At 33.3% G+C, this 27,541-nt stretch overlaps 1 protein-coding gene across 1 annotated transcript in view; it reads right to left on the minus strand.

Annotated features, from left to right (window-relative positions):
* LOC144440748 (sentrin-specific protease 8-like) overlaps nt 1–27,541 on the minus strand; it is a 110,433-nt gene that overhangs the window by 75,886 nt on the left and 7,006 nt on the right. The window contains exon 2 of the mRNA XM_078130130.1: nt 4,899–4,987. Coding sequence (XP_077986256.1) covers nt 4,899–4,987 — 89 coding nt within the window. The remainder of the gene's footprint in view (nt 1–4,898; nt 4,988–27,541) is intronic.

Consider the following 27,541-nt stretch of genomic DNA (forward strand, 5'->3'; position numbering starts at 1 on the left):
CATAATTGTCCCAACAATATGCATCAAGTGCCCTATTTCCTTCTTTTTCAATAAAACTGACAGGGAAACATACATTTTTCACTTAATTTTCTATGCCAGTATGCTCATAAATTCAAAAGTTCGAATTCGCTGTACTTTCCAAATATAGACTTAAGAATGACTTTCCAAGTCATTACACATCATGGTTTTGGCAAAAGCTTGTTAAAAGTCATAAAATGTAAGTAATATGAGACAACTTGACAATTTCCAAAGAGACTGAAAAGTAGACAAAAGAGATGATCACATTTTGTTATACCATTAAACTTAATACACTGAAATATATAAGTTGAAACCAACTGAAGCAATAGTTGTATAAAAAGGTATTACGCTATCAAAGAAATCCTTTTGTGTCAAAGTCAAACAAGGTCAGTAAACAAGTGATTGTCATTAAAAAGGTAATTGCACACCTAGATATGAATGAGGTACTCATTAGGTCAAGATAGGTCACCATTGTCATTAAAAAAAAGTCTTGAAAGGACACTCATTGAAAGTGTCAAACTACATGTATGTCATGATAAAACAAAGTCTAGGCCGGGACACTGGCAATATCCAGAACTGTACTGTACTGTACTGTTTTTGATTGTACTGTTTTTGACTCTAGATAATGTATTTTTTACATTAATTCATGTCAAATAAAATATACTATACTAATGGTATACTATACTAAAATCTTGGCAGGGACACTGGCAGTATTCAGAACTGTACAGATATACTAAAACCTTGGCAGGGACACTGGCAGTATTCAGAACTGTACAGATATACTAACATCTCTAACTTCAAGAAGTGTGAAGATATAACAATATAACAGAAGGGATTCTCACTGTGTCCAGATAGTGACATGATATAGCAGTCATAAAAGGAAACACTCTCTATGACACTTTACGCTAGTGGTGAACAAAGCCTAGGATTTATTGTTGTCTGTAAACCATACTCACTATCACATTCTATTGTTATCAGAGGATGAACTCTCCATTGTCAGACGATACCAACACACCCATATAACGCTAATAGACAGCCATCAGTGCATGTCCTGTCAACATTATATGGTCACGAACAACGATAATCAACACAAATCATCTGGTACACTTTGCCAGCATAAAAACAAGATAGTATACTGTATATGATTCAAGTTGTAATCTTTGTCTCATAAGCAAAGTTTATGGAAATCATGGTTGAATGCATCATTAATGACTTTGGTTACAGGTGAGTACAATTTGGAGTTAACAACCTCTAATTGCAGGGATCAACATACACGTATCTAATCAGACAGTGTCTCTAGAGATTACCATAGCTGATATTAAACAGGTTCCGCAACTGCTGACAAATGACAAACTGTTTCCAAATTGATGAAAAATTAATCTTAGGAAATTAACATACTAAAACCTTCATGAAACATAAATATGCTAGATTTGTCATCTGACAAAATGTTGTAGACTGTGAAATATACATATGAAGATCACTCAGCTGTCATGACACGCTATGTAATTGGCAGGCGGTGTAAACAAAACCTTCACCTTTGGGCTATAGCTGTACGTCATTTCCACAGACTCTACCTTTCATGGTAATAACACACAGGATGCCCAAACACAATAAATTTCAGAAAGGTACTAATCATATTTGGTCTAGTATTTTTTATCAAGTTTCTACATGGTTGTGTCGGTATGTGTCCTTGCAATAAGCCCACTATAAGGTCAAACTCAGGAAAATTGTCTCAGCATGTACATATCACGACACTGGTACAAATCTTTGTAGTAATTAAATTGAACAAGATATATGAAGGTGGAGAACTTTGATATCCAAACATGTACTCCCACTGTAAATGCAGATGAACACAGCTGTGAAAATGTCAGACAAACTGCTGCTTGGGTCACATCTCAAGGTACTAATACTTTCAATGATAAATAAACAGTGACATATTCTGGCGATTTATCAAAGAGTACATAAATATAGTCTTGGTGGTTTGATTACTACATCACTGTTGTTTGTGTGTCTAAATGCTTCCTGTTAGCATGTAAACACTATCTCCAAGGAATTAGGCCAGGAGACTAACAACTCTTGCCTTGTGACATACTTTTAGGGTCACGTCCTTAAACGGACTACAGGAAACTTTTCACAAAGCTGATGACAAGGAAATATCATCTCAATTTTGCCTGTCCATAAAGTAAAACATTCTAAACATTTTAGTTTAGTTTGATTGCATTTGTCTTTTTGAGGAAGGGGTGAAATTCTTGGTATTTACACATGTTAAAGGGAAAACAAGAGAAAATTTAAGAAGAGAAAGCGACATACTTATGTATACATTTTGTAAATGACCAGTACCATTAGAATGAATATGTGGCAAGGAAAATAGTTGTTTGGCAGAGCTATAGAGATTTGTCCAGAGCAAGCAAATAATCCTATTGACTCCTTATGACTCCATTGATGAGATAACACTAATACAATAACATGGAACTGAATCCCTGGTAATTAAGGTAACTTAAGCATTACTTTTCATTGTCTTTCCAAAGACCTATTTTTTCCAAGCAAATTTCATGTGATAACTATGTTGAAATAAACCTAAAATATAACATACGAACAGTGGTATTGTGATGAAAATGGTGACTACAATAGTTCTGTATAAAACATCTAAGCACCTAGCCATCATCCAAGGCACAAGAATTCTTTCACTGCTCCAGGTCTATTTTCTGAAGAAGGCTAACTGTGTGTGTGACTGAAATGTTGGAAATAAATTCAATTTTTGAAGGCAAACAGATTTGTTTATTTTCCATACCCATTGTTCTGTATATTGAGAGTTAGGTTTCTTAATATCAGTCATATGACTCATATTGGAATAATTTCTTAACATCATGCAGTCATATTGGATATTCAGAATTGGTGATTTTGCTATAGAATCAGTGATTTTGCTATGGTTTGGTAACCATGGCGACAGGCATGAAATTTGACAAAGCTTACACAAAGATTTCTACACCATTTATATTTTACTAGAGAGCCCTGGTAAAAATATGTGTGCAACTCAGGTTGACTTCACCTACTTTCTAAGCTTTCATCATCTAAACATTCATCCTGGCACTGACTGAGAGCAATATTTCACTTGCCCATCAAATGTATTTTAGATGACTTTAAAAACTTTCCTTTAAATATTTATCAGCAAGCACAGCTTAATCAAAAATTATCAAATATATTTCAGAAATAAATAAATCAAATAATGTAGTACATGCAGAAGTTACAGTTGTAAGGTAACATAAATGCAGAGTTGAATTTCAGAAAATGTAACACAATGCCCTTATAAAAAAAGGAAATAAATGTGAAAGCAAGTTTCAGATAAATATATCATGATTTGGTCTAATACACAGAATGGACTGTTGGGATTATACTTCCCTTCCAAATGATCTAGACTCATCCTAAACTTACACACTTCAGTATTAATAGTAAATGAAGTTACTTTGTCAGGCTTAAAATACTGTCCACTCTACACAGCACCTGATAACCCAGGTTAGGTTTCTTCCATGCTATTCTGAGAGATTCATAGGATTTTGTTATAAAGGGTTCAGAGACTGGTAGAAGTTGGTCAATTGAACACCAAGAAAAGCTACCTGTGGTCTGTTTTGGTATTATTTGTGCACATAATGAAAAGTGTATGGGTGCAATTTTAACTTAATATCACTGGCATCAAGGGGATGGGGGTGGGGTGGTATGTTTATACACATCAAATTTTCAGTCAAGTTCAAACATCGACCGGTCAATTACCTTCATTCTGATGCTGTGCCACATACCTATATACCTTTCTATAGGAGTGCCTACTCCTCCTCCTCCCTACCCCTAATATAATGAATGCTAAGGCTTGTTTCTATACAGGACAAACTCTGAATTTGGTGTTATCTACAATAGGTTGTACATATTTACATACTTTGACACTCATGCACACTAGCTCAGACATTTGCCCTTGAGAAACCACTACCTTGTGTCAGATGACCAAGTTTCTGGGCTACATGCATACTAAAAAGTACATTCTATACACAGCAATAGAACAGTTTCAGATTGCTTTGCGATTTTCCATTAAACAAGTAAATGATGGGCAAAATCCGAAGTTTATTTAAAAAGCTTAAGTGAGGTTCTATTACAAATTGAGTTGTTGGCCTGATTAATCTCAGTTTTCTTCAATCCTATAGCTCATTTCCATGGTAACCATTAAATATTCATTATAATGACAAATAATGTACATTTTATAAGCATTTATGTAAAATCAAATCATCATTCTGATAACAGAAAAAAATAAGCAATAAAAATAATAGCTATTGTAGGTACTTATATAATGTTAGAGACCATGTAAATGTTTATGTGGCGCCACAATTTCCAGAGGACGATTTTTCTTATAGATAGAAGTCTATTGAAGATTTATGAGAACAAGTCTTTTCACAAAATTCTCCAAACAATCACCAAGTATATCTATTAAGTTCACAGTCTACCAGAAGATGACTCTATAAGTACTTCCTTCAATGCAGGAAGCCATGCCCTGAGGATCTCATAAACTGTACTACATACCAATAAAAAAAACCCTAATGTTGTTTGCTCTATTTGAACCTGAGAGAAGTATAATAAAGCTATCCCTTTGACTTGTACAGCTGTAGTGTTTCTGTGATACTCATAGCTGACACCCCTACTGACTGAATGGTATGTTCTCTCACAGATGCAATGATTGATGTTTGGGGTTGGTGGACATTGAGTGCATAGCACCTGCCTGACTTGCAACACTGAGGTGCGTATCTCACACGCCAACACAACCACTCTGGATAACTTCTCCCTTCCAGTTGGAATAATATTTAATCAGTTGGAAAAAAGTTATTCTCTGTGTAACCTACCTTGGCTGAGTTTGATAAACTGAGTAACGTCAGGACTTATAAAAGAGACATCTTTGGTAAAATCAGCAAACTGCTCTCGTTCAAAGTACCTGAAAAGATAGGATGGTTGCAGGTCAAGTTAAAGGTAAGAAACAGTGATCTAATGAACTTACCATCGTGTGAAAACATCTCTGCTTTCACCTGACAATAAACCTTGATATGTCACATGTTATGCATTTTACTAAAATGCAGGTCCACTTAGATTCTGCTAATACAAGTATTGAATGCATAGTTAATAGACTTATAGCCTGTATTATGTGTGATCATATAAAACATTTCTTTACAGCCATTACCAGCATAGTTACTATGATGGCTTCTGTTCACACTCACTTTTCCATGACTTAATCAGGTTTTTTCAAATTCTTGTATTTTCATTGCAATGCAATGGCTAAGTAATGATAACACAATATAGAGTTTCTCATTTTCTTCAGTTACAAAATATTTCAACTTTCTCATAATAAAAAAATATTTATTTTATTATAAATATTAAATACTTTTATAAGTATATTTTTCATTTCTGACTGATTAGAATTTTGATGACATATTCAAAATGTGTGAATTAAATATAATCTAATTAATATTTGAGATTCAAATGCACTGTAACTCTTGCAATTGTAAAGGAAATGTCAGCGATTTGAAACATGAGCACAGTGAAGCTCTCCACCTATTTGGCAACTTGTTTTTATGTTCCATGTTAAGTAGAATTTGTCAGTATCACATAGATAATACATGTCTATACATCTACTCATTCATCAAATTCCTTTAGTTATCTTATCCACAGGATTACTTTCTAAATGTCTTTTTATAAAAACTCATATTTTTTACCTTGCTTTGCAATTTCTTTTTTTGTCCTGTTTCGAATTTTTGAGTTGATAAACATGTCTAATACAACATGGGTTAGCAACCTAATTATAATTGTAGTAATTGATTTACAAAAGAAAAAAACATGTCTGGAATATCCAACTAGTTTCATACCTCAGGCTGATTTCCAAAGGGCAAGTAGACTGATACTGATTCCGATATGATACATGTATCATTCCACTATCAACAGAGTGAAATGCTTCAGTGTTGTCTCTGAACAACATAATATGGGTATCAGCCTTCTAGGCACTTCTAAGCACCCCCTCCGTGATATTTACCTTTACGAAATAATACTCCAAACCACTTCATTTTATGCAAAATTGATCATCAGATCCAGATATCTACCTAATGGGTTTATAACTGACAAGTGCAGAAGGTGTCAGCACACAGTGATAGCTTTCTTGTTGTGTACATTTTTTAGAAACTAAATCTCAGTGATGATTTCAAACTTTCTAACAGATCAAATAAATCATGAACAATTTCAGATTTGATGATGGCAAGTTGAAATACTTAACAGCAATTATTTTGTTCTTATTAACCATTTGTGAGTAAGTGAGTAAGTGAATGTGAGTAGACAGACATTGTACTCTCCATTGGTATATTATATCTGCATCGGATGTATTTACAACAGTATCAAATGTTTTAGGGTTGTTAACTTTTTAATCCTGCTGTGTTCTACTGAACCTGTTATTGCTCTTTGCCATCCCAAGTCATTCTACATATGATTTTTCCTACCTTCCAGTATCTATATTAATTATCTCCCTATATTAAGTATGCATTCCATCATAAATTCACATTCTTTCTCATCCCAAGTAAGTTTGTGATTCACATGATTGATTCTAAGTGACTTGTCTACTTTTGTGGAAATTCTTACATTTCACCGAATGTAGAAAAAGAAGACTGTGTTCTTTTATTAGTTTTAACTTTTTTATTTCTTTTATACACTTTGAATTCACTATAATTATAAATTATATAAATAAGTTTGCTTTTGTTTGCCCTTTCCTTTCTTAGTAAAGTTTCATTCTCAGTTTATTGAAAAATACTGAGAAGTGTTCTAGTTTTAGTCACACTACTACACAATATAATTTATATGTATATTATAGTATTAAATATAAAAAGATTTTAAATTACTAGATGATGAGTTTTATTTCATTTTAAATTGTCCAGTTTATTACGTTGAAAGGTTAATTTTATTTATTGAATGTGGGATGAATAATAACAAAATAGATAAATGATTTCCTTTATTGAGATTATGACAGAACATCTCTAAGTAGTGAAAAATTCTTTTTAATTACTTCGATATTCATTTTAAATAACATAATCTGTTGTCACGTTATTGTCTTTAACAGTAAATTTGTTGTTGATGTTTTACCTTGCTATACCCACTGAAAGCATAGTTGCATAATATAAAGTTACTTAAAGTAAAAAATAAAAATATAAATTGTTTAGTCTAAATTCTAATGTGGTATCCAACCATCTTTGACTACAGAGAGATCTTGAGATTTGATACAGGATAACACTAGACTACAAATCCTTTCAAACTTCAATAGATGAGATACTGGAAAACAAAACAAATACCCTTTTAAACTATCATTCGTATAACTGCACACAGACAGAAATAACACATTACAGATACATTATGTACATTTGTGACTGTATTTGTGAAATTTACTTACATACATCATACATGAGCTGAAATTGATTAAATCATTTTTAGTCGCCATATTCAAATTAAGTAAAAGTGTACTCATATTGATCTTTCCCACATTACAAACTACTTCTTTATAGAATTCCAAATCTTGTTTGCTGAAAGACACCTCACAAGTTGGGATTTTTTTTCAGACCATTCATGCATATTTTTAGTGTAAATATAATATACACAATAATGTAGGCTCAATGTCATCAGTGAATTACCTAATAACATATTTGACATATCATTTGTATACAAAGGTGATTAAATTTCCAATTCTATGTGACTATAGGCAGGTAAAAGGTATATCAAAATGGAATGTTCCCCCCCCATCCCATTGTAGTGTGTGATAAAAAATGAACATTAAAGAGTACAGTAAATGTCTCAATACAGCATAAGAGGATGATGATGAATGTTTTATCATCTACATAATATGTCTACATCTATCTACTAATCACAAATGTTGCACTTTATAAATGAGTCATTATTTGCTTGCACCATGTGATACTGTTGACAGTTTTTTTACTCAAACATTTACACAGTATTCATATACTACATTTTGAATTATGTATAGTATACAATGATCCACTGAATGTAAAGGATTATCACCAGTCTAGTACCTGTAGTATGAAATAAACCACTGAACAAACCTTTGTAGTTCTAGTGCCGACACCAGGCATACATAAAAATTCATCAAATATACATTTATCATTAGATTATTATACAGATGAACAACCTAAAAAGGTCAAATTAAAAGGTCTCCTGCACTAATATGTTTGCTTTTTTCTGTCATAAAAAGTTCACATTTGCAAAAGATTACAATCGAGGATAAATATATGTCTGAATAAAAAAACAAACTTTGTATAAAAGTTTAAGGAAGGTTGTAAAATAATGAAAGATATAGTGATAATAAACAGGAAACTCTGATTATGGTTGGATGTTTTATTCTAACATTTTTCATGGTATTTGGGTGAAGTTTAACTTAAGGTCAAGGTTGAAAGATTGGTGTTTGGATGACAAGGTTTCCCGAGATTAATGTACAAAGCTATCTACTTGAGTACGATTTGTTGGATAACGTGATACAATTTATTTGTGTATAGACAGGTAAAGCTCAAGGTCTAGGTCTAGGTCTAGATTTAGACTACCAAATCAGTGATAGACAGGAATGATATAGCATGGTGTTATGTTTCGCATTCAAGTCAACATTTACTGTTTGTATGTATGGTTTGTTGTTACTTTGAGATATCCTTGACCAGCTTATGAATTATGTTAGCACTTTAAATACTCAGCAACATACTTCTTTACTGGCAGTTTTAGAAATGAAGTACACATACTAGTACTATTAATAAACCACATATCAGGTTCAATAGTAAAGTCTGCGGGCACATAGTTTACTGGCACATAGATAAATCCTACTTAGTTACTAACAGTTTCAGTAGTAAAGTCTGCTAGCACATAGATAAATCATACTTAGTTACTCAACTTACTGGCAGTTTCAGTAGTAAAGTCTGCTAGCACATAGATAAATCATACTTAGTTACTGGCAGTTTCAGGAGTAAACTCTGCTAGCACATAGACAAATCATAGTTACTGGCAGTTTCAGTAGTAAAGTCTGCTAGCACATAGACAAATCATACTTAGTTACTGACAGTTTCAGTAGTAAAGTCTGCTAGCACATAGACAAATCATACTTAGTTACTGACAGTTTCAGTAGTAAAGTCTGCTAGCACATAGATAAATCATACTTAGTTACTCAACTTACTGGCAGTTTCAATAGTAAAGTCTGCTAGTACATAGATAAATCATACTTAGTTACTCAACTTACTGGCAGTTTCAGTAGTAAAGTCTGCTAGCACATAGATAAATCATACTTAGTTACTGGCAGTTTCAGTAGTAAAGTCTGCTAGCACATAGATAAATCATACTTAGTTACTCAACTTACTGGCAGTTTCAGGAATAAAGTCTGCTAGCACTTATTCTATAGTATAGGTACAACATACTTGATTGCCTGGCACCCCGTTTTTTTGAGATATATGCATGTTGTATATTATGTTACTTACTTACTTTACAACAATACATTAATTACAGAATGGTTCACAGGGAAAGTCTCCCTGTACTAAATTTACAACTACATCCACTACTCTTTCATAAAAATATTGAGTAGTAGAGGTCTGTAAAACTCTCTAACAGCTTCCATTACCATAATGAGAATTATGTACAGAGGTAAAGTGTGTCAACACCTTTATGTACTACAGAAATTGTCATCATTATGTAAAGGTTAAGCAATACAGTGTGCTTGCACTTTGGTGTAATCTAAAACAGTCTACAATATATCAAATGTTCTGAGATACAAAATCTGCCAACATATTTGCTACAACAGTCTCCAAGATATGAAAAATTCAAATATGTTAAGTCTGCAATCATGTGTTGTATGTAATACAGTCTCCTAATATATGAAGGTCTGGAGATGTGACCATATTGTATGGAAGTATCCAATATTAAATGTAGAAGTTTAATGTGAATTCAACGTGGAGACAGTACTATACTACAGTTCTGACATATACAATCTATTAACATGTGTGTGCCCTTTAACTATTCTCAAACCTACAGTGTGCCCTTTAACTATTCTCAAACCTACAGTGTGCCCTTTAACTATTCTCAAACCTAGTGTGCCCTTTAACTATTCTCAAACCTAGTGTGCCCTTTAACTATTCTCAAACCTACAGTGTGCCCTTTAACTATTCTCAAACCTAGTGTGCCCTTTAACTATTCTCAAACCTAGTGTGCCCTTTAACTATTCTCAAACCTACAGTGTGTCCTTTAACTATTCTCAAACCTACAGTGTGCACTTTAACTATTCTCAAACCTAGTGTGCCCTTTAACTATTCTCAAACCTAGTGTGCCCTTTAACTATTCTCAAACCTACAGTGTGTCCTTTAAATCATCTCAAACCTACAGTGTGCCCTTTAACTATTCTCAAACCTACAGTTGCCCTTTAAACTATTCTCAAACCTACAGTTGCCCTTTAAACTATTCTCAAACCTACATAGTACACAGGATTACAGATTTAAAGTCTACCTGCAGATAATTGAAAACAGTCTCTGATACATGTAATTACAAAGGTCTAGAGATTTGAAAGTCTGCTGCTAACAAATACCCTAAAATGCTCTCTCCATTAGTCTAATATATGACAGTTCAAAGATATATAAAATCTGCAAAATATAGATTCTATGACAGTTTAATACAAAGTTGATGTAAATCAAGCAAGAAGGCCTGTGAGGTGCAGACATATAAAATCTGCATGTATTCTTCAGTATGACAATCTCCATTTGTGAGTAGTGCAAGTAGATTAATCAAAAGTAAAGTGTGCCTGGCACTTACGAGTCGTTAATCTTGCTGAATGTACAGATACATGAGGTATACAATATAGCCAGTGCATATCAACTACATGCAATGTGTGATTGCTTTAATTCTGTGTCTCATTGTGGCTCACAGCCATAAAGATATGTGTAGATGAGATATTGTACTTTTTATAGAGAATTCTGTAAGGACAGTCCTTTTTATGTTCTGTTTCCCATGACCCGACTGACCCTATATTTCTGCAATTCAGTGAAATAATAACAAAAAGTGACATCTACATCAGGATTGAAATAAAATCATAACGTCACTATATTGGCAACCCAACAAATGTGTACCTGTACAAAAATATATCATTTATTATTGAAATGCAAAACCTTTAATAAAACAGATGATTTATTTCTTTGAGATTTTGTCATTTCTAAGATTATAAACTGACAATCACACCAACACACACACCACACACACACACACACACACACACACACACACACACACACACACACACACACACACACACCAACACACACACACACACCAACACACACACACACACACACACACCAACACACACACACACGCACGCACGCACGCACGCACGCACACCAACACACACACACACCAACACACACACACACACACACACACACACACACACCAACACACACACACACACACACCAACACACACCAACACACACACACACACACACACACCAACACACACACACACACACACACACACACACCAACACACACACACACACGCACGCACGCATGCACGCACGCACGCACGCACGCACGCACACACACACACACACTTATTTTTTTTTAAATATTTTTCATATCAAATTTCCTACTGGACAACCCATCATTTTATAGGTGAGATGAGAAAGCTAGACATAACAAGGGTGACCCAACTAATGTAAAAGTGGTTGCAAAATTTCTATTGAAAAATTGATAACTGTTTTCTTTTTTTTACAAAACTTTACGAAATTTAGTTTTTCAAAATATCAACATCAATTTACATAATTTGCATATCCAGTGTATTGGATATACTTAATATATAATTCAATTTAAGAATAAGAAAGTCACCTAGTGCAGCTATCGATGCAAAGGTGGGGAGAAAACGGGTGACAATTATTTAAATATTTCCATAAAATTTCAATTAGACTATTCAAGTATGATGTTAATGTCAATGCATGCCTCCTTTGGCATTTGAGTTCAGTTAATTGCAAGTAATGGTTTATTTTAGTGTATATCTGTACGTAGAATACTATGAGTACCCTTTTAATATTAAAAAAAAATTACATCCAAAAAACATTAACTCAACTTGTGTGTGTCCCTTTAAGTATTTAGGAATGAGACAGCCATCTAGTAGCAACTGTGGAAATGAAGGTTAAGGTGAACAAAAACTGATTACATGTCCTAAATCAAGGATGATATGTGAATCAAGAGTTCAGTTCTAGTCAGCTTATACAGTAAATCAAAACCTCATTAGCCAGACTTGACTATCAAGTTGGCTCCAGGCATGCAGGAATGAATACATGTATCTGGTGTCAAGGCTCATTACAGACACTTTACACAAGATACATCCCCAGGTTAAAACTTCCCTCTAGTAAAATCCACAAATCTAATATCTACTCTCCTAACACATACTACAATATTACCATAATAATTCAGTGCCTTCAAAGTACTTTTATGCATGCAGATGGGATATTACCAATGTAGAGAAAGGCAAGTCATTGTCCATGTCTGGCTCCTAAAGTCTTAATGTCAAATTCTGTTGATTGAATTGGGGGAAAAGAACTGGATTACTTCACCAAACTGATCATATGTTTTCAAATTGTGCCTGAAGGAAGCTAATCTACTTCAGTAGTTGAGATACTGCAAACAAAATAAATAGTCTTTTAAACTATCATTTGTATAACTGCACACAGACAGAAATAACATATTATTTAAAAATACATTATGTATTAAACTGTTTTTGTGAAATTAACATATCAAGTGCGAGAATGATTTCAACGCCATCAATACTTTTCAGACAAGCAGGAAGTGTCTGCTATTTCACACTATACAATATGTACACAAACCAAATCATGATAATAGTTTATAAGGAACAATTCCTTATAATTTCAGCCTACATGCAACAGACTTGAAAGTACTTTTCATAGTGATATATTTAATAAGACCAAGAGTGGTAGGATTGTAGTTTCATAGTGATATGTTTAGTAAGACCAAGACTGGTAAAAGACTTGTAATTTCATAGTGATATACATGTATTTGTAGAGACTTGTAATTTCATAGTAATTTGTAGAGACTTGTAATTTCATACTGATATTTAACTCAGACGATGATTAATGGTGGAAGTCTTCCGCTACTCACTACTCCTCCTTTGTAAAACATAAATCCTGACACAGCATATCAGAATGATCGATATCACTCCACATTTCATCACAAACTGAGAAATGAGTATTAGTGACTGAGTAAACAAAATATCCTCAGAATTAGATTGGATGTACAGACTTTAAGGTTTAAGGTTTGTTGATCTCAATTTAAGATTACTGACGATTTTGGTTTCTGGTTTGTGATGGAATGCTTGATTATCAATCTATATTTTTCTATTTTTTGATTTGGGTATATTTAGTTTGTGGATTTGATTATTATTCATTGTTTTGACGTTGGTATTTAGTTTGTGGATTTGATTATTATTCATTGTTTTGACGTTGGTATTTAGTTTGTGGATTTGATTATTATTCAATGTTTTGACGTTGGTATTTAATTTGTGGATTTGATTATTATTCAATGTTTTGACGTTGGTATTTAATTTGTGGATTTGATTGTTTTGACTTTCGTATTTAGTTTGTGGATTTGATTATTATTCATTGTTTTGACGTTGGTATTTAATTTGTGGATTTGATTGTTTTGACTTTGGCATTTAGTTTGTGGATTTGTTTAACATGGCGTTCAACAGCTGCCATTCATCTCCTTCCATCATGTGTACACCCAAGTCTGGATCACTGACAAGTGTTATATATCTTGCAACCATATTCAACAAAAATCACAGACTTGTTCATGAGATGCAGACATATTTGTTGATGGGCTGCAATAATAAGACTGAGGCTTTTTGCTACCTGAGCCTTTGCTGCCTTTTGTTTTGTACATCTATTTTGTTTTTGTTGTCAACAAGGGAGGCTAAAAAATGTTGAAAAACACATGATTGAGGCTGGCACATACTATAATTAAAATTATCTCTCAACCTTGATACAAGTTATGACTCAACTACAGCACAGCCTTGAAAACAGTACAGTCCAATTTGATAAGCAGAGAAGTTAGAGTGACAGTATAGTACACATACACACAGTATGGTATACACATAATGGGCATGATGTGTACTTGGTACTGGGTGTATATTACACTTCACACAATGTTTGGTTTAAAAAAACTATACATTATGAATTACAGCTATATCAATGGATAATACATTATCATACGTAATTCCATATTTTTCTGTCATAAATTATCACAAATACAATTGTTATGCCTGTCAATTCTATCCACAACAAAACCAGTACACTTGGGTATCCCTGGGTTACCCAGGTGTCCTTGTATCTATTATCAGTGTAATAACGTTATAATAATATATCATATCTGAAGCACATTGTACAATCACACAGCAATATCAGTCAATCAATCAATCAAAAGGATTTGTGTACCACCAAATCCAGTACACGTAATGTACTATGGTGCTGAACAGGAACAATAGTAGATTGTTGTAAAAGTTAGAAAGCTCTTGCAAACAGATATCCTTCTTGAATTTATCAACAGTGGTGACGAACGAAGTTCAAGTGGTATATTAATTGTTCCATAAGAGGGTGCTGCTCGGTTACAACTTGCCAACCTCTCAACTTGTTACACATAATTTTTCTTTTTTATCTGGGAACAAACCTGCCTATAGATCTGTTCAATCAAACCGTAGAGAATACCTAACGGCACTGTCTAATAATTGTAATGGAAAGCAAACACTCAGTACAGATGGAAGACCTGTAGATTTTGTACTGCATGGTGGCAATCAATAGGATCGGTAACCCAGAGACATGGCTAGTATCTGACTTATTATACTGTCAGGAAGGATATTCAATGCAATATGTATTGCTGTCAACTGTGCAGTGATGGTAATGCTTTTCTTTCAATAGGAGATAATTACCGTTATTATAAAGTTATATATGACAAGTACTGCTTGTGTGTTACAACCTTCATGAGATTGATCCAAGAATTCAAAGAGCCTTTTTTATTCATGAAGAAAAGAAACTTGTGATATTTGATCATTCCTATGAGTGTTTAAAAGCTGCCACCAACATCTTAACTCACACTTTGGAATCAACACTGTGGTTCAAAGATATAATGTATGAGCTCATTATAGAGTAAATAAATCGATAGACAGAAGAATTAACTTGAAGGTAGAAATTGCTTTCAAATTTTCCATAACCATGCCACCACAATTTCTAATGAATAGATGATGTACACTACAGATTCTATCATTATGTAGGTTAGCTTGAGGACACGTGACTAATCACTGCACAAAATGATGATACTTGACATTTAGTCTAGTTTCTGACCACCGTGTTCAGATTTTACAAAACATTACCTTCACATATTACTGTGTAAAATTTGAACACGGTCATCAGGAACTGTGTGAAGATAATGTAGTGTAAAATCTGAATACAGTCATCAGGAGATAGATGACTTGTCATCAAGCTAAGGAGTCTGATTTCCATGTAGCAAGGTTAGGTAGGGGTTTAATAGTCTAGTTCCTATACAGTATCATTACGATTTATACCTCCACCCACTTTTGTTAGAGACCAAGTTAGCATCCAGACTAGGTAGGGGTAAGAATAGAGTGTTAAACCTAATTTGTACCACTGACCAAACACGGCCACAATTCTGAATTTTGATCTTCCTTAAATATATAAAGTACTCATGAAGCTATAATAATAACAGTACAAAACACTGCAAACTGAATCCTTTGAAATTCATTTTAAAATCTAAACATACGAGTTCTCCTGACAAAAACAATAGTATACTTGCCATATAAAATTATATAAATTGCTCAATTTGATATCATGAAAACTTTGAATGGAAAAGAATTTTCCATAATGACCAGCGGAAGCCCTACATCTGGAAGGTATTTCATTGAATTACTGTATACATTGACAATGACTGGGTTACAGTTGTTCAGCCTTTTACACTGATGTGTTACCAGGGAGATGTAAACATTATAATACACTGAGGCGTAAGAATGCTAACTGCAGTATTTGCTTCATTTTAATTATGGTAAGTATCACAATCTATGACCAGCAGAAGGTTACAAATAATAATTACAGCAGTTGATAGAACCATAGATCCTACCCGTGTAGGGTCTATGATAGAACAGTTACATTTCATAGTCAACAATTTCAGATGTGGAACAATGGAAGATATTTAATCTTCACTGACACACATATCTGTCGTTCAATTTGTTATAACTGTCTCTGAAAATGGGTACAAATATAAACTATATACATGTACCATACACAAAGATAGAACTATGTTTGAATTGCATGACTATCTTGGCTTACTACTATCTAATACACAATGCATCATTGGAGCCATACAGATTAGGCCAAAAACAACAACTGTTTCAGGTCAGGGCACACATCACTTTTTTTTGTGTTTGTCCAGCCCATGCACTTTGCAGATACGTGGGGAAAACACAAAAATAACCCTTTTTATTTCAGAGAAGACAACCGTGCAGAGCCAATAATCAAGAACAAGCAAATGACATCTGGCGCCCCACATACACACATTCTCTAAATAAAATGAACAGTAACTGCCATAAATAGTAGATTGAGTGACAGGTTTGTTGAGAATTTAAAAAATAAACACACACACACACACAAAAGTGTGTCATCGCACCATTTTTGACAAACTGCCCTGACCAGAAACAATTTTTTTCTTCTTCTTGGCCTTATAGAATCATTCCTTTGTTCCAGACGAAGTTTTTTTCCATAGCTCTGCCAGACAACTATTTTTATACCTACATTTTAATCCTCATATTGGCCATTAAATCCCTGTATAACTTATTATTTTAAAGCACCTAGAGAGACAATACAAATTATTCAATACCTGTAACATCATAGACTATTAATAGTCAGAATGAGAAATTTAACGACCGTAGTATGTGGTGTTTGCCTATTTGGTGGTATATCCAAGTTTTAGTGTATCCCAAGTTATTGCTTAGTTCATAAAAACTGAAAATAATACAGAAAGATTTCATGAGTTATATAAAAACAGTGGAAAAATAGTTTAATTGTTTCATAGCTGTTAATATCATTATAGTAAATCATTAAATACACGAGAATTTATTGGTTATGGGTTGCATATCACACAGAAATTTATCAACTAAGGTTTACAGAATGGTGTAGTGCAAGATTAGTCATATTTCATTACCTGAAGGTAAGGTGACGTCATACACCTCCACATATAAAAATGATATATACACATTTGTTATCTTCAGACTTTGGATGACATACATCTGTATATGTATTTAATAACAAGCAAACTACGCTAATGACTATGACAAATGGTTTTATACATATCATGTGTTGTTTAATCATGGTGTAGACAGGCATGTCGGCAAAGTAGATTTCAAATTTTCATTTTAAAGCCACTGTGGCTGTAACTAATTATTATTATAATCTTTCATATTTTGAACTTTAATATTTTAATATTGTTGTACTTGCTTAACCATGTGTAATCAAGCCTATGAACTCTGATCATTTCTGCTAGGGAAAGCATAACATAGATAAAATATCACATTACAATACAACATGCTATGGAAAGTATGGTATAGTAAATACATAGATAAAATATCACAATACAATACAACATGCTATGGACAGTTTGGTATAGTAAATACATAGATAAAATATCACAATACAATACAACATGCTATGGACAGTTTGGTGTAGTACATACATAGATAAAATGTCACATTACAATACAACATACTATGGACAGTTTGGTGTAGTACATACATAGATAAAATGTCACATTACAATACAACATACTATGGACAGTTTGGTATAGTAAATACAAAGACAAAATGTCACATTACAATACAACATACTATGGAAAGTATGGTATAGTAAATACATAGATAAAATGTCACATTACAATACAACATGCTATGGAAAGTATGGTATAGTAAATACATAGATAAAATGTCACATTACAATACAACATGCTATGGAAAGTATGGTATAGTAAATACATAGACAAAATGTCACATTACAATACAACATGCTATGGAAAGTATGGTATAGTAAATACATAGACAAAATGTCACATTACAATACAACATACTATGGACAGTATGGTATAGTAAATACATAGACAAAATGTCACATTACAATACAACATGCTATGGAAAGTACGGTATAGTAAATACATAGACAAAATGTCACAATACATTACAACATGCTATGGAAAGTATAGTGTAGTAAATACATACACAAAATATCACATTACAATACAACATACTATGGACAGTATGGTATATTAAATACATAGACAAAATATCACATTACAATACAACATGCTATGGACAGTATGGTATAGTAAATACATACACAAAATGTCACATTACAATACAACATGCTATGGACGGCATGGTATAGTAAATACATAGACAAAATATCACATTACAATACAACATGCTATGGACAGTATGGTATAGTAAATACATAGACAAAATGTCACATTACAATACAACATGCTATGGACAGTATGGTATAGTAAATACATAGATAAAATATCACATTACAATACAACATGCTATGGACAGTATGGTATATAGTAAATACATAGACAAAATGTCACATTACAATACAACATGCTATGGACAGTATGGTATAGTAAATACATAGATAAAATATCACATTACAATACAACATGCTATGGACGGCATGGTATAGTAAATACATAGACAAATATCACATTACAATACAACATGCTATGGACAGTATGGTATAGTAAATACATAGATAAAATATCACATTACAATACAACATGCTATGGACGGCATGGTATAGTAAATACATACACAAAATGTCACATTACAATACAACATTTACTATGGAAAGCATGGTATAGTAAATACATAGATAAGATATCACATTACAACATTCCTAATAAATTAGCTGCTGGAAAGATCTGTTTTGATTTGCACACATATCAGAAAGGAATTTCGCAAGTGGAAATTTATCATCTGAACTAATAATTTACAAAAAAGTTTCTTTACTATTTAGGGTATGAAAATGAGTACATTTCAGTGACATAGGAGAACATAAAACCTTTCTCTCATTATAATGTTGTTGGCAATTAATAAGAAAATGGTATTCATTTGCAACAACTGTAAGATAATTAAGATTTGCAGAATCTTTCGTTGGCGTGAATTTTTGGTGTAAAAGATCCAGTGAGTATACAGGTTATGTATGCCAAGGTTATTGAAGTCAAGTGATCAAATCTCATCAGTATCAAAAAATTGTTGACAAATGATTCAATGGTCCAAAATATAATGTTTACCTACAGACATCAAACCAGTACATGCAAGACTTGGCCATCTGGCACAACATACTGCTAATGTTGTGAGAATAAACCCTTCTATGAGCCAATTACCCTAACACTACTGAAAGTATAGGAAATCTGACATTATCTATGGAATCCTCTTTCTACCAGGGTGGTATTTCTTTGTACACAGAAATCTACAACAAACAAATACAGGAATAGAAACATTGAAGGACTGAAAGATTTTCAGTAGACCATTTCGGTGGAATTTTACTTAATTAACAGATGAAAATGAAAAATAGGAAAGAGTTACAGTTTGGTATTGTTTTGTTGGTTTATTTTTTTTTTTTGAGGGGGGGGGGAGTGGCGTGCAACAGGTATTAGAATATTTAGAAACTAAATACATTTGATTGTGTCTCTATGTACGTGGCAATGTTTGTGATATAAGTTTAGTTTTGTAAAAATGCAAGTTTCAGTGAAGATTTCAAATAATTAATTGCTCATGGAAAGTTAGATTTCAAAGAACCTGATGACTTCCACCATTACAAGGTTGGCAATTATTTATCTCATGGTGGAACTTGTGGTAGAATTAGCCTATTGTAACAAATTAATATGCAAAAGACATGGGCTGAGTAATAATACAGAGGTGTGATATGCATAATAATTGGTTATACACTGTGTAAATGCGATGGTGACCTAAAGTTGTCAAAAAACTTGCTTACGATACACTTACAGTCTGTAACAACATCCAGATCTGCACTCTTCTAGCCTGTCTACATCACAGACCTGTGATTCCACTTTGCAGATACAAACATGTAGTGAAGAATGAATCAGAATCACAGGTCTCTGATATGAGGCTATCATTCTCAAGGAATCCTAGCCATAAATTCTATAAAATGCTAAATTCTTATGGCATTTTGATGTGACATTTGTTAAATAAATACCAATATTTTTGCATTTCAAGTATCATTCCAAATTTTAAGTCCTGGTTGATTCCATTCAATTTGACAAGTTTGGTGGAATTTGGACCTGTCCTTTATAAACACACATATATACACACTATATGTACAAATTGTGACATTATGCTGTATGCAGGTACTTAATCATTCTATGTGTGATGAGTATCAACCCACCAAAAACACTTTACCATTAAAGATACCTGCAACTGATTACATCATATTTCTCATTTACACAAATAGGTTTTATTACTGTATGATGTAACTGTCATCATATAAATATCATGTTATTAACAGCTATCCTGTTAATTATCATATTATTATTATTACATGCGTTTAATCACATACTGATAATAACAGCCCACACAACACAAGACCACTTCTACACTACACAGTATTACAATACAAACAAAATAAAACAATACGAAGGTAGTTAAAAAGTCAAAGTTAAATCTCCAGCCAGATTATGCATTAATCCACACCAAAACATATTTCTTTACAATCACAGTAGCCATGGTAATGTACTGCTGATGTTATTTATTCAGTATGTAATAATTGGACTGGATGGCAGTGTAATAGAATAAAAGCAATAAGTTATAACTTTACAAAGCTATGTTTGTTCGGGTTGTCAAGTTTCAGTGATATATGATTATTAATTCTTATGCAACATGGCAGCAGCCTGTCTTCAAATAAACATTAGGTAACTTATTCCCTATCAAAAGTCTTCATCAGCCATCACTGTAGTTTAAGCTGTACACAGACTGGCAACACATATGGATCAAGAGAGATCAAGATCTAGGAATCATTATGATTCATTTGAAATTTTGTATATTTACTTGGCAAACGGTTGTTGCTTTGCTCTGTAACCTTAATGACAAAATATCAAACCAACAGCCATTTGTGAAATCTATTTGCAAAATAATACCAAAATAACACTTTACTTCTGAAATATGACAGGTGAAAAATACCTTAAGACAAAGGCCTCTTACCTGTGAAATCTGTACCAAGTACAATGGGTACATGTATGTTTACACTGATACACTGAGAATACATACATGTTTACATTCTATACCTAGATTCTATACCTGTCAATGTTCTCTACGATTGCTATCCTTAGAGTCTAGATTCTATACCTGTCGATGTTCTCTATGATTGCTATCCTTAGAGTCTAGATTCTATACCTGTCGATGTTCTCTATGATTGCTATCCTTAGAGTCTAGATTCTATACCTGTCAATGTTCTCTATGATTGCTATCCTTAGAGTCTAGATTCTATACCTGTCGACGTTCTCTACGATTGCTATCCTTAGAGTCTAGATTCTATACCTGTCGACGTTCTCTACGATTGCTATCCTTAGAGTCTAGATTCTATACCTGTCAATGTTCTCTACGATTGCTATCCTTAGAGTCTAGATTCTATACCTGTCGACGTTCTCTACGATTGCTATCCTTAGAGTCTAGATTCTATACCTGTCAATGTTCTCTACGATTGCTATCCTTAGAGTCTAGATTCTATACCTGTCGACGTTCTCTACGATTGCTATCCTTAGAGTCTAGATTCTATACCTGTCAATGTTCTCTACGATTGCTATCCTTAGAGTCTAGATTCTATACCTGTCAATGTTCTCTACGATTGCTATCCTTAGAGTCTAGATTCTATACCTGTCAATGTTCTCTACGATTGCTATCCTTAGAGTCTAGATTCTATACCTGTCGACGTTCTCTACGATTGCTATCCTTAGAGTCTAGATTCTATACCTGTCAATGTTCTCTACGATTGCTATCCTTAGAGTCTAGATTCTATACCTGTCAATGTTCTCTACGATTGCTATCCTTAGAGTCTAGATTCTATACCTGTCGACGTTCTCTACGATTGCTATCCTTAGAGTCTAGATTCTATACCTGTCGACGTTCTCTACGATTGCTATCCTTAGAGTCTAGATTCTATACCTGTCAATGTTCTCTACGATTGCTATCCTTAGAGTCTAGATTCTATACCTGTCAATGTTCTCTATGATTGCTATCCTTAGAGTCTAGATTCTATACCTGTCAATGTTCTCTACGATTGCTATCCTTAGAGTCTAGATTCTATACCTGTCAATGTTCTCTACGATTGCTATCCTTAGAGTCTAGATTCTATACCTATATCGACGTTCTAGATCTCCATGATCACTACAGAATACACAACTTCACTAATAGTAGGATGATGGCAATATCACAAGTGTGCATCTTGGCTTTAAATTATTATTCTTTGCTGAAATTCATGACCTGTTCATAAATTACATGGTTCATAGCATCCTGCTGACTTTAATTATCATTTCTAAGACACCCAGAATCTTATATATAATGTTTTTAAGTTGAAAGTATCACCATAGAATATATTTCAGCAATCCAAAGCTACTTCTCTTGATTAGAAATCACACTTACTAATTTTGGAATTCCCACAAGGTAATGACAAGGCAGATGTGACTATATGAAATACCGTAAGGACAATTACATACTGTCACACAAGCTGAATAAACAAACTTTATTCATTTAGTTTAAAACCCTTCTCCCCCTATATGAACATTCAACAAGTGCAACGATGACAATGATGACAACAACAATGATGACACATTAAATATGGTGTATGACCATGATACATATTGTAGTGGTCAAACCACATAATGATTGATACAATTCAACAACATGGTAAACACATTAAAATACTAACAGGAAACCCAGCTCTGTATATCATATTAGCAGTAAATTTTAATCAACCTTTTATCATTGAAGGTGTGAAAGTTTTCCAAATGTGGTTAAAAGTGTAAAAATGAACTTCAGCACTTGCATTGCCCTCTCCTCCTAAATGAACAAAGTTCATTCATTGAGCTCTTGGGACATTTTGTAATTGTCTCTTAACTAAAGACGCAATTCTGTCAACAATATATCACTTTTGAAAATTCTATGTATCAGGAAGGTTTAATCCCTAGAGTAACACCAAATAAATAATGTGTAAGAGTTTTATGATATTTGGGTTGCTATTATAATTAGAAGATCAACAACACATTGAGTAATTTAGTCATACTAATTACGTTGAATTAATTCTTTAGACTCACTGACTTTCTAAATTATACATATTTTTAATTAATTAACTAAATTATTCTATTTAGATTTGCTTATACTGATATACACCTGTGCAGAATACAGGTAATTTAGCAATATTAATTTGTCACACTTGAGAAAATTGCCGGAAGAAAGATGATGATACATCAAATGTGAAAAAAGAAACATTTCTTGTTATTAACTGGACAGAATATGGCATAGTTCAGAGGTAATATAGCATATACACGTACAGTCTTGTAAAATGTGGGAACAACTTTACACAAAATATGAATTATGATGAACAAAAACAGAAGCCAATTATAGGCAAGGAAATCTTGTTTCTTTCAATAAGTTCTGGCATTAATTGCCTGTGAATTATATTTACCAAGTTGTTCATGTTCTTTTAACTGCTTGTTGTTTAATTCAATGTTTAATCACAAGTGTTTTGAGTGTATATAAACTGACTGTTGTTAACTAACTTTGCACTTACCCTGTTCCCCAAAATGATGACAGTAAATTTTAATAATAAAACTATCGCTTGTCCCTTGTGTCTGTGAAAGTTTTGAAGTTCATTCTTTTCATGGAGGTTTCAATAAAAGATAGGTGGAAATGTTACAATGTTCCATTACAAACCTGCAGAAAGTAAAAGAATCCTAATTACTGTGACATATCTCATGACTGGTTTAATCCAAACCTATTAATAACTCCTACACATACAACAACTAATGTAATGGATTCATCTATTCATGAGAACAAAACAAAACTTCTGTCGCTACCTTTTATCTGCTAAAACCAATTAACTAAAACTAATTAAAATGAGATATTGAAGTACAAATAAATGCAATTACTTAAATTTAATACATTTGCATAATGTCAAAAGATATGGCAATGTAATTTGTACTTGTAATGAAGTTTTTTTGACCTCTCAGAATTGGAAGTTTGTTTAATATAACTAGCTACAAGTCAAATGCACAGGTATGACTTTGGGTTACACTTAAAGTCTTTATGGGTTTTCTATAAGCTTTTCAACATTTTTCACTCGTAATCTTTTATTTGTTACTATCATTCATTCATTGACATCAAATGAGTAATACATAACATACACCTCTTGATAACATTTTCAGGGATTTAGATAACAACAGGTAACCAGCAAAAAAAGCTCGCTATTCCGCAATGTTTTGCTGGCTAGTTATTCAGAAATTTGCTTAAAGACGCTTTGTTTCAACCACTATATTTCCATCAGTAGGCAGATTCATGGGCATTCTTCATAGACATTACCACATACTTACCACATTTAACTTGCTGCTTTCAAAATTAGCTACATCCCAAATTTTATTATTTTTACTTCTGTACATATACTTTTACTTCCGTACATATACACATTTACATACATGCATATGCCAACAGACAGACAGACAGACAGACAGACAGACAGACAGGACACACACACACACACACACACACACACACACACACACACACACACACACACACACACACACACACACACACACACACACACACACACACACACACACACACACACACACACACACACATTCCAGTCCAATCTATTCCTTTACTGTGGTCTGTGAATACATATATTATCCCTGGGTGATGTTTGATATAACTGTAGCTTATGATTTGAAACCACTGAAACATGTAACAAACACTACCCTATATGACTATTAAATATAAAGCTATCACAGCTGAGTTAAGATTCATAAAATGTCATCGCTACCTTCAATTCTGATTTCATGATGATGGATATGTAAGTGCAGTCCTTTTTCCTTGTAGCATGTAGAAAGTGCATGAGCAAAAACTGTCTTTAATAATCATTAATAATGATTCCTGACAAATAACCTACATCAATAAGACTTCTCATTGACAATTTCATTTCCCTTTATCATCAAACAAAATTTCCAATATCACACTCACCGTTTCACCCTTAGTTGATGACAAAGTTGGACCAATCAAAGCACTGAATTAAGGGCCTCAATGGAAAGAAGTGTTTCATTTACTTTTAATTAGTACTGTAGTGCTTATTTGAGCTACCCTAAATAAATATATTTTATTATTTTAATAGCATTCAAACAAGTACTCTCTGGCAATGTTTCATAGAAGCAATAATCATGACATGAGAGTAGTGGATGAGAAATTGCAGACACATCTACTGACAGTGGTGACCATACTGCACATGTCCATATCAATCTAGTTCTTGGACATCTGTCAGTAGTGTGACACTTGAAGGAAACCTCACACTAGTCACTGTCAGCTACATAATCTCTATAATAAATACACAGATTTCTGATTAACTGAGTTAAGTGATTCAGGAAGTACTCACTTGATTTGAACATCATAAACAAAGATATTGATGTCTTCCCTCTTGACACATTCATTCATTCTCATTCAGATAAAATCTAGTATTGTATAAAAGTGGTGTGTTGTCTGACAGATTCAGAATATCATTTAGGTTCAGCTTGTGAGCTGCATGCAAATTGATATCACTGGGTCCAGATGAGACTTCACTCTACTTTACAATACTGCAGACTTACTGTCTCTCATACTGACTTATTCCAAATTCAAATGTGCATAGCTGGTAAGGATAGAACTTAGTGCTCTCACAGGTAATGGATGATTGAACAATGTAGCACATGCTCAACAAACGAACATTGTTCGTTTAGGTCAAAACCCCCTCCTCCCCAAAACGAACGTTCACAAATGCGACATCAAATGTTTATATATGTAAAATATGATGAAAACTATAATGAAAACACCACTACAATCTATGTAATGTAAAAACATGATTGTAAACACATTAAAATACCAGAAACCAGCACCATAACTCACATTAGAAGTACATACATGTATTTATCAACTTATCAACATCTCAGAGCTGTTATCATTGAATGTAAATTGAGGTGTAACAAGAAAGCAAAATATTAATTAATCTTGAAATTTTTATACCTAAAGTACAGAATGAGACATTTCCACTTCAAAGGATGCTTTTCAATCTCCAAGAAACTGTCATACTATGTAAATTGTAATGATAAATAAAATATTTTGGGAAGTAAACGTGTCACACGTTTCTATTCTAATAATTCCTGACCTCAAACTTTATTGCCAATGAAGTATGATGAGTTTAACAAACAATTACACAATTGACATACAAGTTATTTGATCTCACAGTACAGGTTTTCCCATCTGAGCAGGATCTATACCACAGTTGACATACAAGTTATTTGATCTCACATTACAGGTCTTCCCATCTGAGCAGGATCTATACTGCAGTTGACATACAAGTTATTTGATCTCACATTACACGTTTTCCCATCTGAGCAGGATCTATACCACAGTTGATATACAAGTTATTTGATCTCACATTACAGGTCTTCCCATCTGAGCAGGATCTATACCACAGTTGACATACAAGTTATCTGATCACACATTACAAGTTATTGAAGTAAATTACAGTCTTCCCATCTGAACAGAATTTGCACAAACAATTAAACAATTAACATACAAGTTATTTGATCACCTATTTCAGGTATTTCTATTAGTACATGATCTGCACAAACATTACAGGTCTTACCATTGGAACATGGTCTGCCCAAACATTACAGGTCTTTCCATGGGAACGTGATCTGTACAAACATTACTGGTCTTTCCATTTGAACATGATCTGTACAAACATTACTGGTCTTTCCATTGGAACATGATCTGTACAAACACTACAGGTCTTTCCATGGGAACGTGATCTGCACAAACATTACAGGTCTTTCCATTGGAACATGATCTGCACAAACATTACAGGTCCTTCCATTGGAACATGATCTGTACAAACATTACAGGTTCTTCCATTGGAACATGATCTGCACAATTATTACAGGTCCTTCCATTGGAACATGATCTGCACAAACAATTAAGAGGACATATATTTATAAGCTACAATGTTATAGTAAATATTGCCAAATCAAACCACTTGTTGAAGTGTATATCCACTGACAAAATAGGCAATATTCTGTATTTAAGTGAAGGTTACCATGTTTGA

Source organism: Glandiceps talaboti, chromosome 1 (assembly GCF_964340395.1).
Source record: "Glandiceps talaboti chromosome 1, keGlaTala1.1, whole genome shotgun sequence".
Classification (NCBI taxonomy): Eukaryota; Metazoa; Hemichordata; class Enteropneusta; family Spengelidae; genus Glandiceps; species Glandiceps talaboti.